Source organism: Ranitomeya variabilis, chromosome 1 (genome assembly GCF_051348905.1).
Source record: "Ranitomeya variabilis isolate aRanVar5 chromosome 1, aRanVar5.hap1, whole genome shotgun sequence".
In the NCBI taxonomy this organism is placed as follows: Eukaryota; Metazoa; Chordata; class Amphibia; order Anura; family Dendrobatidae; genus Ranitomeya; species Ranitomeya variabilis.
In genome coordinates this window covers 605,907,787-605,924,818 of record NC_135232.1, presented here as the reverse complement: position 1 = coordinate 605,924,818, position 17,032 = coordinate 605,907,787, and the positions used below count along the sequence as shown (strand labels likewise).

General features: G+C 46.8%; 1 protein-coding gene across 2 annotated transcripts in view; it reads left to right on the top strand.

The window, feature by feature from the left end:
* The window catches only part of LOC143770331 (uncharacterized), a 600,942-nt gene that overhangs the window by 337,210 nt on the left and 246,700 nt on the right, over positions 1-17,032 (top strand). For both annotated transcript variants that reach the window (XM_077259855.1, XM_077259863.1), the window contains one exon: positions 4,862-5,032. In XM_077259855.1, coding sequence (XP_077115970.1) covers positions 4,862-5,032 — 171 coding nt within the window. The remainder of the gene's footprint in view (positions 1-4,861; positions 5,033-17,032) is intronic.

Genomic DNA, 17,032 nt, shown 5'->3' with positions numbered 1-17,032 from the left:
AGACAATTTTCTATAACATTAGTACCAAGAGTCATCATGGGATTACATTCTCGGCGATCAATATCAACAATCACAATCCCTTGGGCTTTCAATTCCACCCGCCCCACTTTGATGGTGACCTCCTTATACCCCACTTGTGGCAACGGCTGACCATTACTGGCGATTATGGTGAAATCATCGTCAGGGCCACGAGTAATATCAGCGTCCTCCCAATACCGTTTGTAGAGCACGTAAGGTATAGTCGTCACCTGAGAACCGGTGTCCAGCAAAGCATTCAAGGGGATTCCATCAACCACTACAGGGAGAACTGGTCGTCCTCCAATATACTTGGTTCTCCAATGCTGCGGGCCTGACCGTCCTACTCCTGGGGGTTGGCCCTTTGCCCCAGGGGTTGCTCGTTTAAAGGACAGTACCTTGCAAGATGGCCCACCTGGTGACAGCGGCGGCAGATGGGTCATCCATCCTGGTGGAAGCGATCGTCGGGCCGGCTCCTGGTCGGCGGAGTCCTCCTCTGTCGCATCCAAGGGACATCCTCCGGGCTGGAAGCCAACTGGATCTTCTCTTTGGGGGCCTCCTGTAGGGACTGCACCGTCCGGGCCAGGGCAGCAACGCTCTTGGTTAGCTCTTGCATCTGGAGACGGAGTCCTGCAGGGGAGTCGTCCTCGAAGCTCTGGGCGTCGGCCTCCGCGGCAACTGGGGTATCCGATGCCACCTCCTGGTGGTATGTGAGAGCGGGGCGCCTGGGTGGTACTGCGCGGCTGGGCTGTCGCTCCTGCAATGCCTGGATAGCTTTATCTTTAAACTGCGCAAAAGTCAAGTCTGGATTTTGCATGGCCAGGAAGTGCAATTGGCCCTGCTGGTGACTGCACAGGAGCCCCTCAATGAACCGCTCCTTCAGGATTTTATCCTCATCCTGCACGCTGCCGGGGTCACTCTGCTTAATGGCCCGCATCGCTTCCTGGAGATTAAGGGCATAATCCCGTAAGCTATCCTGTGGCCTTTGTTTGCATCCATAAAAAGTCAGTTTAATTTCCGTAGCAGTGCGAGTATCAAAGGTGGCTTTAAGCTTGGCAAAAATCTGTTGTGCAGTTTCTTTATCCTCAGCGGGCCAGGATTTCAATTCTCTCAGAGCCGCCCCAAAGAGTTGGTCGGTTATCATATGGACCTTCTGAGGCTCGGTTAGGGGATAGAACTCGAGCAGGCTGCAGAGCCCCTCTTTAAAGTCAGTGAACGTATGCGACTCCCCAGAGTATCGCGGAAGCCAAGCCGCTCCGGGCAGGTACGGCATAGAGAAGGGCATTATGGCTTTTGTGTTAGCGGCAGCGTCCGGCTGGTTGGGAGGAACAGCGGGTTCTGCGGCTACCGGTGGTGGTATTAGGGCCGCGGCTCCGTCCGCTGCGGGGACCGGAGCTGCCCCTGCGTCCGCGGCTGCAACCGCCACCTCCTCTCCTCCCGACTCAGACATGGCTGTCCCTTCCTCCCACGAACCTGCTGGAGGTCGGAGTTCCTCTTCCGGGATTGGCGCCTTACCGCGCTTTCCGTTCCGCGCTTCTTTTGGCTGATTCCGCCCACGTAGCTAAGGCTCCTCCCTCCGTGCGCGGCAATGGTGAATTTTGGCGGTAAATGGCAATACACAGTCTTTTCAATAAAGTACAATTCAAGCGCAATAAATCACAGTTCCAAGGCACACATGACCTGATTCTTCAGGCTTAAGTAGATCCTGTTCGTGACGCCAAGTTGTAGCGCCCCCACTGCCGCAGGGCCGAGGGGTACCCGGTACCGGGCCTCTGAGTCTCTGCTTCTGGGGTTGTCACGGCGGCTAGGCCCCGGTCCGTGACTCTGCCGTGGGGCGCACAGTGAATAATAGGTGTGGATGTTGGTGGTGCAGTTGTGAAGTGCCGGTCGCAATAAATAACGAGGACACCAGGTTGCAGTCTCTTTACCTCTTTACTGAAGGTGTTGGAGACCTCAGTCCAGAGCGCTGTTAACTGGGTTGTCAGAGACCGGCCGGTCCAAAGGCACATCAGGAGTTCTCTTTACAGGTGGGAATCAGTGTCTACCTTCTAGCGCTGAGTGTTGTAGTTCTTCCCTGCTGAGCTCCCGGGATAGTCCTCACAACTGTTTCTGTCTGTCTCTGATGTTCGTTTTCTCCGTCCTCCAGATGATATGGTAGGATGCACCCGTATGACGGGGTAGGCCTGGAGTTCTTCCGGGACCCTAGAGTCGCCCCTCTCCCACAGCTGCCTCCGTTGTCTGCTTAGGTGTTAAGTGAGACAGCCAACCTATAATTGGCTGTCCGGCCGTGGTTTGCAGTGTACTTAAAGTCTCTTACTTGCTCGGCGTTCCGGCCACCGACTGTTTGCGCCTCAGAAGGATGTTGCCTCGGTCTAACAGCACGACTCCTTCTGGTATTAATTCCTCTTTGCTGTATTCCCGTTGTTCACTGGTTTGTTCTGCTCTGAGGAGTCTGCCAGGATCCCATCCCTGACAGGTCCTCTCACTAGCTCTTCCCAGCTACTTCTCCCTGTCTTCCTGTCCAACCCCCAGTTTTACCAGAGTTGTGAGGAGTGGCCTACTAAATAGGACCACCCCCCCTGGTGGCCGGAGTGTGAAGTGTGGTGAGTGTACCTGGTCAGAGAAACTCCTTAGTGCAATCAGACGTACCATAGCTCCCCATAGTGGCGGAGCCACAGTACTGCAACAACCAGGACTCTGGGGTGCTGCACATATATTGTCGCTAATGTATGAATTATCCCATTTAAAGTACAGGACACAATCAAAAATCTCCCTTCTGAATCTTCATATGTCTGTAACACTTCACATGCCACTGTATGTTTAATTATAATACAGACCCCACATTTTTTGGCCGTATTATTAGAAAAAAAAATATGTGGAAACTGGTCATGGTGAAATCTCCTATTATCTATTTCAAGCAGATGTGTCTCCTGTAAACAGATTATTTCTGCTTGTGATTTTAACACCTCTGACCAGACCATGCTCCTTTTACTAGGGGAATTCATGCCTTTAACATTTAATGACATTATTTTTATACTCATTACAACATATATATATCTTCTGCTATAAAGTCCTCCTCCTCCTTACCCTTTGAACTACTCCTATTAAATACACTAATATCTGTGATATCCAACACTATAAAACAAACAGATATCTCCGTCTCTTTCAGATCCAAACTGCAAAAAAAAAAAAAAAAAAAAAAGGAAAAGAAAAAAAAAATAATAATAATAAAAAAAAAAAAAAAATAATAATAATAATAATATAAAAAAAAAATATTGCATTATAAACTTCTGTGAAGCACTTGGTGGGTCAAAGTGCTCACCACACATCTAGATAAGTTCCTTAGGGGTCTAGTTTCCAAAATGGTGTCACTTGTGGGGTGTTTCAATGTTTAGGCACATCAGGGGCTCTCCAAACACAACATGGTGTCCTATCTCAATTCCAGTCAATTTTACATTGAAAAGTCAAACGGCGCTCCTTCCCTTCCAAGCTCTGCCATGCGCCCAAACAGTGGTTTACCCCCACATATGGGGTATCGACGTACTCAGTACAAATTGTACAACAACTTTTGGGGTCCATTTTCTCCTGTTACCCTTGGTAAAATAAAACAAATTGGAGCTGAAGTAAATTTTGTGTAAAAAAGTTAAATGTTCATTTTTATTTAAACATTCCAAATATTTCTGTGAAACACCTGAAGGGTTAATAAACTTCTTGAATGTGGTTTTGAGCACATTGAGGGGTGCAGTTTTTAGAATGGTGTCACACTTGGGTATTTTCTATCATATAGACCCTTCAAAATGACTTCAAATGAGATGTGGTCCCTAAAAAAAAAAATGGTGTTGTAAAACTGAGAAATTGCTGGTCAACTTTTAACCCTTATAACTCCCCAACAAAAAATTTTTTTTTTCCAAAATTGTGCTGTTGTAAAGTAGACATGTGGAAAATGTTACTTATTAAGTATTTTGTGTGACATATCTCTGTGATTTAAGTGTATAAAAATTCAAAGTTGGAAAATTGCAAAATTTTCACAATTTTCGCCAAATTTCCGTTTTATTCACAAATAAACGCAGATAATATCGAAGAAATTTTACCACTATCATGAAGTACAATATGTCACGAGAAAACAATGTCAGAATCATCAGGATCCGTTGAAGCGTTCCAGAGTTATAACCTCATAAAGGGACAGTGGTCAGAATTTTAAAAATTGGCCCGGTCATTAACGTGCAAACCACCCTTGGGGGTAAAGGGTTTAATGTACACTCTGCACCGCATCTTGACTAAAAAAACAGAAATGTAGTAATTTTTCCAAATTTATTAAAAAAGAAACACACACACACACTTTCCTCTGATGACAGGTTTACACCCCTTGGTTTCTATCAAGTAGATTAATCAGGTGTCACCTGGAATAGTGGCTTTCAACAGTCATTAAAGCATTCCCAGTGATTCTGAATACCTGTCAGCTGGTCTGCTTTTACTCTGCATCCAACTAATTCCAAAGCATCACACCAGGGTTAAGGTTGTGTGATTGTGGAGGCCATGTCATTTGGCACAGGATCTATCCCTCTTATTATTGGTCACCTAGCCCTTACATAGTCTTGAAATCAGTTGTGGAGCATTGTCTTGTTGCAACACAAATGATGGTCCCATTAAGTGCTAACCAGATGGACATATCATACAGCTTCCGTCTTTCCTGACATCCACTACACACAAGAGGTGACTTCCAGTGATGACATTTATGAATATTACTAAAAGCTAGGGACATTTTCTCTCCACATTAACAATTTACAAATTTTATACTACCGCTCTGTGGACTCCTAACCAACATCTCATCTTCTTATTCTTATAGATTGGTTAATAATGATCTACCTGACACTGCCTGCATCCACCTGGCATCTGGAATAAAGAATAACCAGTCTCTTAAAATACTTGACCTCTCCAATAACCGTCTGTTTGGTCCTCACTTCAAAAACTTGATGGAGGCTCTGTCCAGTCCAGAGTGCAGGATAGAGGAATTACTGTGAGTATAAGAGACATGTACAGAATGGAGACGTGTAAGTATAAGAGACATGTACAGGACGGAGACATGTGAGTTTAAGAGACGTGTACAGGACATAGACGTGTGAGTATAAGAGATGTGTACAGGACGGAGACATGCGAGTATAAGAGACGTGTACAGGACAGAGACGTGCGGGTATAAGAGACGTGTACAGGACGGAGATGTGCGAGTATAAGAGACATGTACAGGATGGAGATGTGTGAGTATAAGAGACGTGTACAGGACATAGACATGCGAGTATAAGAGACATGTACAGGATGGAGACGTGCGAGTATAAGAGACGTGTACAGGACGGAGATGTGTGGGTATAAGAGACGTGTACAGGATGGAGATGTGCAAGTATAAGAGACGTGTACAGGATGGAGTTGTGTGGGTATAAGAAACGTGTACAGGACGGAGTTGTATGGCTATAAGAGACGTGTACAGGATGGAGATGTGCGAGTGTAAGAGACAAGTGCAGGATGGAGTAATGCGAGTATAAGAGACGTGTACAGGACGGAGACGTGTGGGTATAAGAGACATGTACAGGATGGAGATGTGTGAGTATAAGAGACATGTACAGGATGCAGATGTGCGAGTATAAGAGACATGTACAGGTCGGAGACGTGTGGGTATAAGAAACGTGTACAGGATGAAGACATGCGAGTATAAGAGATATGTACGGGATGGAGACGTGCGAGTATACGAGACGTGTACAAGATGGAGATGTGCGAGTATAAGAGACGTGTACAGGATGGAGACATACGAGTATAAGAGACGTCTACAGGACAGAGATGTGCGAGTGTAAGAGACAAGTGCAGGATGGAGTAATGCGAGTATAAGAGACGTGTACAGGACAGAGACGTGTGGGTATAAGAGACGTGTACAAGAAGGAGATGTGCGAGTATAAGTGACGTGTACAGGACGGAGACTTGCGGGTATAAGAAACATGTACAGGACGGAGACTTGCGGGTATAAGAGATGTGTACAGGACGGAGACATGTTAGTATAAGAGACATGTACAGGATAGAGATTTGCGGGTATAAGGGAGTGTGTACAGGGCGGAGACATGCGAGTATAAGAGACGTGTACAGGACAGAGATGTGCAAGTGTAAGAGACATGTACGGGACGGAGATGTGCGAGTATAAGAGATGTGTACAGGACAGAGACATGCGAGTATAAGATACATGTACAGGACGGAGACGTACAAGTATAAGAGATGTGTACAGGATGAAGACGTGTGAGTATATGAGACATGTACGGGACGGAGACGTGCGAGTATAAGAGACGTGTACAGGAGGAGACGTGCGAGTATAAGAGACGTGTACAGGAGGAGATGTGCGAGTATAAGAGGGGTGTACAGGACGGAGATGTGCGAGTATAAGAGACGTGTACAGGACGGAGATGTGCAAGTATGAGAGACGTGTACAGTATGGAGACGTGTGAATATAAGAGACGTGTACAGGACAGAGACGTATGAGTGTAAGAGACGTGTACAGGATGGAGACGTGCGAGTATGAGAGATGTGTACAGTATGGAGACGTGTGAGCATAAGAGACGTGTACAGGAGGAGACGTGCGAGCATAAGAGACGTGTACAGGAGGAGATGTGTGAGTATAAGAGGGGTGTACAGGACGGAGATGTGCGAGTATAAGAGACGTGTACAAGACGGAGTCGTGCGAGTATGAGAGATGTGTACAGTATGGAGACGTGTGAGTATAAGACGTGTACAGGACAGAGACGTATGAGTGTAAGAGACGTGTACAGGATGGAGACGTGCGAGTATGAGAGATGTGCACAGTATGGAGACGTGTGAGTGTAAGAGACATGTACAGTATAGAGATGTGCGAGTATAAGAGACGTGTACAGGATGGTGATGTGCGAGTATGAAAGATGTGTACAGTATGGAGACGTGCGAGAATAAGAGACGTGTACAGGATGGAGACGTGTGAGTATAAGAGACGTGTACAGGACGGAGACGTATGAGTATAAGAGACTTGCACAGAATGGAGACGTGTGAGTATAAGAGATGTGTACAGGACAGAGACGTGTGAGTATAAGAAACGTGTACAGGATGGAGACGTGCGAGTATAAGAGATGTGTACGGGACAGAGATGTGCGAGTATAAGAGACGTGTACAGAATGGAGACGTACGAGTATAAGAGACGTGCTCGGCGCACTGTGTTCAGGAAGTATTGCAGGGAGAGCTGTTATAGGAGGGAGAGTGTAGGTTATAGCAAGCATCCATCTAGGCAGGGTTTAATATTTCTATTGCAATACTTGTATACCGCTGATGCAGCATTAAAACAACAGTCCAATTCAGGGCTAAATATTTTCCTTTCTGCAGTAAAACCGCTGCTACCTGCATTGAGTGGAGTGATAGGTATGGATTAGAGGCATCTAGGCAGGGTTTAATATTGCTATTGCAGTACTTTTATGCCACTGCTGAACCGTTAAATCAATAGTTCTCGTCAGGTCTAAATATTTTCTTTTCCCTGTTAATTCTGAACAGTTTGCAGACATATAAATATATACCTAATTTAAAATGCACAAGTCGTCCAGTAAGGGAAGTGTTATGATCTGGTGATTTAGGAGCGACATGCGACTAGCTCTGAGCAGGTGGTAACTATACAGACCGCAGTTCCTGATCTTAACACAAACACTAGCAGTAGCCGTGGGATGTTCCTGTCACTCCCTGGACACCTCGTCACAGCCGGAGAACTAGCTACCCCTAAAGATAGAAACAGGAAAGCTATCTTGCCTCAGAGAAAATCCCCAAAGGATAGGACAGCCCCCCACAAATAATGACTGTGAGAGGAGAAGGAAATGACATACGTAGTATAAAACAAGATTTAGCAAAGGAGGCCACTTCTAGCTACATAGGTAGTACAGGATAGGACACTGTGCGGTCAGTACTAAAAACTAGAAAAAGTCCTCCGCAGAGAAATGCAAAAATCTCCACACCTGACTAAAGGTGTGGAGGGCAAAATCTGCTGCCCAGAGTTTCCAGCTTAGCTGAATAGATCCATACTGATAAGCTGGACAAATGAGCAAAACATAGAAAGTACTGAACAATAAAGTCCACAACAAGTGAACTGCAAAAGGACAAGCAAGGACTTAGCTTTGCTGAACTGGTCAGAGTGTCAGGGAAATCCAAAGAGCCGTGACTCCAAGCTGGAACAATTGACAACTGGCATTGATTGAGGGATAAGGCCAGACTAAAATAGCCGAGCCAGAAAGACGATCAGTGGAAACAGCTGCTGATGCTAAATGCAAAAAGCAGCCATACCACTCAAAACCACAGGAGGGAGCCCAAGAGCAGAATTCACAAAAATGCTACTTACAACCACTGGAGGGAGCCCAAGAGCAGAATTCACAACAGGGAAGGGTAGGTGGAAGTGCTCCTGATTGTGTATGCAGAGGTTGAGGCCTTGGGACAGGTGAAACTCTGTCTGCTTTGCTACATTATACTATATAAGGGGGCTGCATTATATTCTATGGAGGGGCTGCATTATATTCTGTGGGGAGCTACCATATACTCGATGGAGGGGCTGCATTACACTAGGAGGGGGGCTGCATTATATTCTATGGGGCGTTACATTATATTATACTCTGTGGGGTGGTTGCATTATACTCTGTGCGGTGGCTGCATTATACTCTGTGGGGTGGCTGCATTATACTCTGTGGGGTGGCTGCATTATACTGTATCAAGGACTATGGGGAATACGTTATACTATATGAAGAACTATGGGGTGAATTATACTATGGGAAGTGAATTGTACTACACGGATGACTATGGCGATGCATTATACTATCTGGAGCACTTTGAGGAGTGTATTATACTATATGGAGGACTGAGCAGCGTATTTTAATATATGGAGGACTATGAGGCATGTATTATAATATATGGAGGACTATGAGGCGTGTATTATACTTTATGGAGGACTGAGGAGTGTATTATACTATATGGAGGACTGAGCAGTTTATTTTAATATACGGAGGACTATGAGTAGTGTATATGCTATATGGAAGACTATGAGACATGTATTATGCTATATGGAGGACTATGGGAAGTGTATAATATTATACGGAGGACTGAGGAGTGTTTTAATATATGAAAGACTATAGGGAGTGTATTATACTATATGGAGGACTATGGGGAGTGTATTATACTATATGGAGGACTATGGGGAGTGTATTATACTATATGGAGGTCTATGGGGAGTGTATTATACTATATGGAGGACTATACGGCACATTATATTATATGGAATACTATGGGGTGTGCATTTTACAATATGGAGGACTGAGGGGCACATTATATTATATGGAGGACTATGGGGTGTATTATAATAAACATGCAAAATGCTGCCTATTCATTGAGTGATTGAATTGTTTATGCTGGAACAAAAGTAATTATTCTCAGCAGCACATTGCCGGTGTAAATTGTAGATATGCTGCTGATAACATGATACTGTATGGGGACAGATTGATCTAATAGTGATTGTTCTGTCCCCATCATGCTTTCTCAGCCAGTGTAAAGAGGCCAGTAAACAAGCGTTGAACGACTTCAATATTGTCGAGCACTCTCATTTAGCGGCCTGAACATAGCGCACATAAATGCAACAGAAATGTTTCTGTGTGATGTGCAATATGTTAGTATTTGGGGCCCCATTTTAAAGTTTTGCCTAGGGCCCCACTTTGCCTGAAACTGGCCCTGCCAACAGGTGGTTGGTTGAATGGCTGAAAATGCTTCCAGTATGTTTCCCTGTCTTCCATATGGCCCAGTCTCACTAGCCAAGAAGCCAAGAGTCTGGACTTGATCCTCCTTCCTCCCACCATGACGAGTCCCAGAAGACAAGTGATCCCACACTTGGACACTACGAGGAGCTCTTTACAGTTCCATTTATTGATTCTGGCCTCTCACTCTGCACATTTCAAGAGGGATATGAGGACATCACGTGTAGTGATGCCCAAATATTTGAGTAGCCAAGTTCAGAACAAGACGAAGGTGGGGAATGGTAATTAGTGTGACAAGAGGTAGATGATGAAGAGACACAGTTTCCATAAGACTCTTTTGATCAGTAGGTGAAAAGATCATTAGATCGCATGTACTTTTGTGATAAGTTTATTGAGCAGAATGTTTTGTAAAACATTTAAAGGAGGTAATCTGTCACCTGATTTTTCCCATATAACCTAAGGCCACCACCTTTCAGCCCTGTGCTATAGCATTCTGTATAAATTTTTCCAAGCCGCCCTGCCAAATAAAAAAATATCTTATGTTTTGAGATGAGCGAACTTGTTCAGAAAATGCTTGCAATCTCAAATTCGATACAAACGTAGCACATTCGGATTCGTGTTCAAGCATTTTTACTCAAAGTCAGCAAAATTCGATCACCGTTCGGTAAATCAATTGCTTTTCCATTAATGTGTGGCACCCCAGGAGTTCAGGTACCACAGTAGTGCTGCCTTCCTCTCGGGGAGGGTAGTGCTATGTCTGGAGACAAGGGAGATTCCCTTTGGTAGGTTTTGACATGCACAACACCTTCCAAATCCAGACCAGGAGGGGGAGCTCAAAACCCTGTTTTAGGGCCGCTTTCCTGGATAAAGATCCTGGTTTGGAGGCGGAGTCAGTTTAGTTAGTACAGACTGTCTGTGTGCGAGGACAGACAGGGACGGAGCACAGTGGAGATACAGGGCACCAGGAAGGGACTAGGAAGGCCTCCTGGGAGTCAGTGCGCAGAGAATCCGAGAACCGGGAGCCAGAGGCTTATTTGGATTATAATGCACAGAGCAGAACCGGAGGGCATTGAATTACATGGACTTTGCCCATATTTACCTGTGGCACAGCAGCACCTTGGAGCCTGGAGTCACCGTGAAAGGACCCCAATAGGCACGGCTCAAGCTGCCTGCCATACAGGTACCTGTCCCAGGACAGGAGAACGAATAAGGACCTTGTTTGAGACACTTAGTGGCAGCAGGGACCTAAGAGACAGTAGCGCAGAGTGAAAGGCCCCTACCTGATCTCCTAAGGGACCCCACTTGTCTCTGGACTGCCCGGACTCCTAACCAACCTGTTGCTGGTACCCTGGACTGTGGCCTGTCACCCACAAGTAAACCAGGTAAAGATTTATCACTTGTCTCCTCCATTTATTCACCGGCTGCACCATCTACGCCACAAACCATAGGACCCCTGGGGACCCCGCTTCACCTGTGGGAAGTGTAACATCTGGGCTGCCGCAACATCCCCCAGGGGACACCTTTAATGCAGCGTCGGTCCCCCTATTGACTGAACTCCACAGGTGGCATCACGACAAACTTTGAGCATTTAACCCCTTTAACGTTGATGCCCAGGGCCACGGACTGGGTCGCAGCCACCGTGACATCCCCTTTTGCGATCGGACCCGGTACCGAGTACCCCACTGCCCTGTGGGCGCGTCAACTTTGGCATCATTAACAGGATTTCGTGCCCTGGCATCGCCAGGTACTGTGTGCCAGTGATTGTGACAGTTTTCCGCCAAAAGCCGCTATTTCCGCGCTGCGTGGAGCGCGAGGAGGAAAAGACATACATTTGTGGGTGGAGCCAGCTGGAAAGAGCGCGAAGAGGAGAAACGGGTGCCTCGCTGCTGAGAGGAACGCCAGAAGTGAAGACGCAGTACAGCGACGCCAGAAGTGAAGACGCTGCAAAGTGCTGAGTGGCGCACCGGAGGAACCTCTGCAGACCCCGAAGAGGACACCCTTCCTCTACCTACCAGGTTAGCGAGGGGGAAGAGCCATGTCTGACCCGGAAGAGAAATTGGTGGTGGTCGCAGCCGCAGGCCCCGTAGCACCCCCAGGCCCCGCAGAGGATGCACCCGCAGGCCCAGTGATGCTCCCAGGCCCTGCGGTGGATGCAGCCGCAGGCCCCATACTGCTACCAGGCCCCGCAGCTCCAGCAAGCCGGCCGGACACCGCCACGGCTACGGCACAAATCATGCCCCTCTTCATGCCGTATATACCTGGAGCAGCATGGCTCCCACAGTATTCCGGAGAGTCACATACATTAAATGACTTTAAAGAAAGGCTCTGCAGCCTGTTTCAAGTTTATCCTTTGACAGAGCATCAGAAAATTAATATCTTAACTGGCCAACTGATTGGTGCGGCCCTGAGAGAGGTAAAATCCTGTCCAAATGTGGATAAAAGGACTGTGCAGCAGATCTTTGCTAAGCTAAAAATTACCTTTGACACCCGCACCTCTGCAGAGATTAAAATGAAGTTCTTCAGGTGTAAGAAAAAAAATCACAGGACAGTATACGGGACTATGCCCTCAATTTGCAGGAGGCACTCTGGGCTGTTAATCAAGTGGATCCTAACAGTGTACAGGATGGAGATAAACTCTTAAAAGAGCAGTTCATTGAGTGTTTCCTGTCCAGAACCCACAGGACTCAGCTACGCATCCTGGCCTTGCAAAACCCTGACCTGGAATTTGCGCAATTTAAGGACTGAGCCATCCGGGTGCTACACGAACCTCCACCCAGCCGTGCAGTGCCTCTTAAGCGTCCAGCCCTCACGTACCACCAGGAGGTGGCATAATATCCTCAGGTCTCCGTTGAAGCTGATGCACAGGTCCTAGATGAGGATTCTTCTACAGGACTACGCCTCCAGGTGAAGGAGCTGACCAAGAGTGTTGCTGCATTAGCCCGGACCATACAGTCTCTACAGGAATCCCCTAAGGAGAGGATCAAGCTGGCTTCCTGCCTGGAGGATGTCAGAAGAGGATTCCGCCGACCAGAGGAAGAGACGACGATCGCTATCACCAGGATGGATGACCCATCTGTCGCCGCTGCAACCAGGCAGGACACATTGCAAGGTACTGTCATTTAAATGAGCGACCCCTGAGGCAGAGGGCCAACCCCCAGGAATAGGATGACCAGGCCCACACAACTGGCGAGCCAAGTACATCGGAGGACAACCAGTTCTCCCCATTGTGATCGACGGCATCCCGATAAATACTTTGTTGGACACCGGTTCACAGGTTAATAACATGCCTTACATCCTTTATAAGCCTTATTGGGCCGATACAGACATTACCCGTGGTCCAGATAGTGACTTAACGATAGTAGCCAGTAATGGACAGCCTTTGCTGCAGGAGGTCACCATTAAAGTGGGGCGGGTAGAATTAAAACCCCAAGGGATGGTGATTGTTGATATTGATGGAAGTGAATGTAACCCTATGATGACCATTGGTACTAATGTTATTGAAAATTGTCTGGCCGAGGTTATTGTCTTGTTACAGCAGGTGGCAGAAACTGCTGGTTCCAGTGAACAGAGAGTCCTGCAGAAGGAAATCAGAACCCTGGTACAAAGACAACAGGTAGAGCTATCTGGTGGAGAAATTTGCAGAGTCACAGTTAGTGATCCAATCCCCATTGCAATACCCCCCAGAAGTGAAATGTTGATATGGTGTCGGGCAGCAATAGGTATCCGAGGTAAAGATTACCAGGCCCTGGTAGAACCTGTGTATTCGGACTGTAGACTTACAATCCTGACAGCCAGAGGGGTGGTTGAAGTCCGCAAGGGGAGGGTACCAGTACGTGTTCTCAACTTTGGGGAGAAGGAAGTTCACTTAACCGGATATGCCACGATTGCCAAACTGTTTACTGTTGATAACAATGTGATACAGGCGACAGAACCCTCGGTCCCGTCCAACCAGGCAGAGGAAATTGGCTCTGCAGGACAAATGGAAGATTGGTGTCAGAAACTACACGTGGGCACTGATTCTACACCTTCACACCAGAAACAAAGGGCTTACCGGGTGGTCCATGAGTATGAACGGGTCTTCAGTAAACACCCACTAGATTTTGGGCAGGTAAAAGGGGTACAACATCATATCCCCACGGGAAGTCATCCACCCATCAAGGAGAGGTACCGGCCTGTACCTCCAACTCATTACCAGTGTGCAAAAAGTATGTTGTGAGAGATGAAGGAGGCTCGGGTAATCAGAGATAGTGGTAGCCCCTGGGCAGCTCCATTGGTCCTCGTCAGAAAGAAGGACGGCACCATGAGAATCTGGGTAGATTATAGGCAGATAAATCGCATTACACACAAGGATGCATACCCGTTGCCTAAAATAGAAGAGTCATTGGCTGCGTTAAAATCTGCTAATTACTTTTCTACCTTGGATCTCACCAGTGGGTACTGGCAGGTTCCCGTAGCAGAGGCGGTCAAGGAGAAGACGGCCTTCACAACACCAATGGGTCTTGCTGAATTTAATTACATGCCGCTTGGACTGTGCAACGCCCCAGGGACATTTCAAAGAATGATGGAGTGCTGTCTCGGGCAAAAGAACTTTGAAACTGTCTTGTTGTACCTGGACAACGTCATTGTCTTCTCCAAGACGTATGAAGATCACCTGAAGCACCTGGCCGAAGTGTTTGAAGCCTTGTCCAACTTTGGCTTGAAGGTAAAACCATCTAAAAGTCACCTGTTGAAATCCAAAGTACAGTACCTGGGCCATGTGGTGAGTTCTGAAGGAGTGGCCCCAGACCCTGACAAGGTCACCGTGATCAAGAACTGGCCGAAACCCAGTAACCTCCATGAAGTCCGACAGTTCCTCGGGTTGGTAGGCTATTACAGAAGATTTATTAAAGACTTCACCAAGGTAGCTGCACCACTGCAAGACCTGTTAGTGGGCCAATCTAAGAAAACCAAGGGTAAGAATACCCTGTTTGACTGGAACGATGGGCTGGAAGAATCCTTCACCCGGTTGAAGTTGGCTCTCACAGGAGATGAGGTACTGGCCTACCCAGAATATGACCAACCGTTTGTGTTGTACACGGATGCCAGCAACGTGGGATCAGGAGCAGTACTGTCCCAGGTACAAAAAGGCAAAGAGAGGGTAATTGCATATGCCAGCAGGAAGCTGCGCCCCACAGAAAGGAACCCTGAAAATTATAGTTCCTTTAAGCTGGAGTTCATCGCCATCGTCTGGGCAGTGAAAGAAAGGTTCAAGCACTACCTGGCCTCAGCAAAATTCACAGTCTATACTGATAACAATCCGCTGACTCACCTGGAGACGGCAAAACTTGGTGCCTTGGAGCAGCGATGGATGGCCCGGTTGTCTAATTTCGACTTTACTATCAAGTACCGTGCAGGGGACAAAAATGCCAACGCCGATGCGTTATCCAGAATGCCCAACTTACCGGATGTAGGAGAGGATTCAGAGAAACTTGAGGAAGTAGAGCAGCCAGCTTTCCATCGCCCTGGAGCGACTCAGTACTCACATTTTGTGAGAAACAGGCACAAAAACAAACAAGAAGCCACATTGAACCCGTTGCCCCACCATGGATGGGCAAAAACTCAAGACAGTGACCCCGCGGTCTGTCTGGTGAAAGAGCTGCTGATGCAGGCAGATTCGCACCCTGGTCCAAATGATCCGCAGGAGACACAACAACTGTGGAAGGAGAAAGGCAAATCATTCATCTACGATGGTAAGCTGTGCCAAAGAAACATCGATCCACACACTCATGAGTTAGTCTGGCAGATAGTGGTCCCAAGACAAGATGCGCCAATGGTCCTGGAAGCATACCACGATGGAGCAGGACACTTCGGATGGAAGAAGTTGGAGATCCTGTTACGTGGAAGATTTTACTGAATTGGCATGAGAAAAGCCATTGAAAAGTGGTGCCAAGAGTGTGACCCATGTAACCTGCGCAGAAAGGACCGTGACAGCCAGAGGGCTCCCCTACAGCCCATAGTCACCAAATAGCCACTTGAACTGGTGGCCTTAGACCATGTGAAGCTAACTCCAAGCCGATCAGGTTATGTCTACGCTTTGACTATTGTGGATCACTACTCCAGATTTCTGGTAATTGTACCTGTCAAGGATCAGACAGCAAAGACAGCAGTCAGAGCTTTCCAACAGCACTTCTGTAGACCACATGGATACCCTGAAAAAGTACTTACTGAGCAAGGACCAGCCTTTGAAGCGGAAGTATTTCAAGAATTCTGCAACCTGTACAGATGCAAAAAGATCAGAACAACTCCGTATCACCCGCAAACTAACGGTTTTAACGGAATGTGTGAAAAAATGAACCAAGTAGTGATTGACCTACTGAAGACATTGCCTTTACACGAAAGGAACTTATGGCCAGAGATGTTACCAGACTTGGTAGACTTGTACAACCACATTCCACTGAATTCCACAAACTGTACTCCAGCATACCTGATGAGAGGAAGATCTAGTAAACTACCAACTGATCTAGACATGGGAGTCCTAACCCCAGAAAATACCTCACCAGATACAGATTGGGAAAATGAGAGACAAGAAAAATACTGTCAAGTACAAGAATGAGTAGAGAGAAGTCTATCACAAGCGAGACAAAAGCAAGAGAGAGACTATAACCAATGTGCAACTGCAATTCCCTTGTCACCAGGTGAATAAGTGCTCAAACATAAAAGGAGATTGCACAAACTTGGCGACCAGTGGGAAGCAGAACCACATACTATCCTACCTTCAAACTTCGACAACACGAAAGTCTCCCTTATCAGTAAAGATGGAGGAGAAACTTCGACTGTAGTATACAGAGACCATCTCAAAGTATGCCCTGATAAATTGAGGAACAGAGAAACAGACCCAGGAACATCTCCACCCATGGAAGAAGAAGAAAAGAAAATTCACACTGTTCTTGCAGATGATTTTCTCCAGTCTTGGACTCAAATACATCAGGCCATAGTGATACCTGTCTTAACTTTTCCCTAGCCGGAAATACAAGAAGAAGTGACGCAGAACCATCCTGAACCAGAAGAGACTTTGCACCAGCGGGTTCAAGCAGCCAATGTCACCCCAGCAGTGGAACCAGAAAATCCACCCTCTGCTATTGGTGAAACTGTCAGACCTATGGTGAATCTGAGAACTCGCAGACAATTACCTAGTATACCTACACAATGCAGGTCTACACATAGTACATGCACCAGTGGGTACACTACAACAGACATGGTAG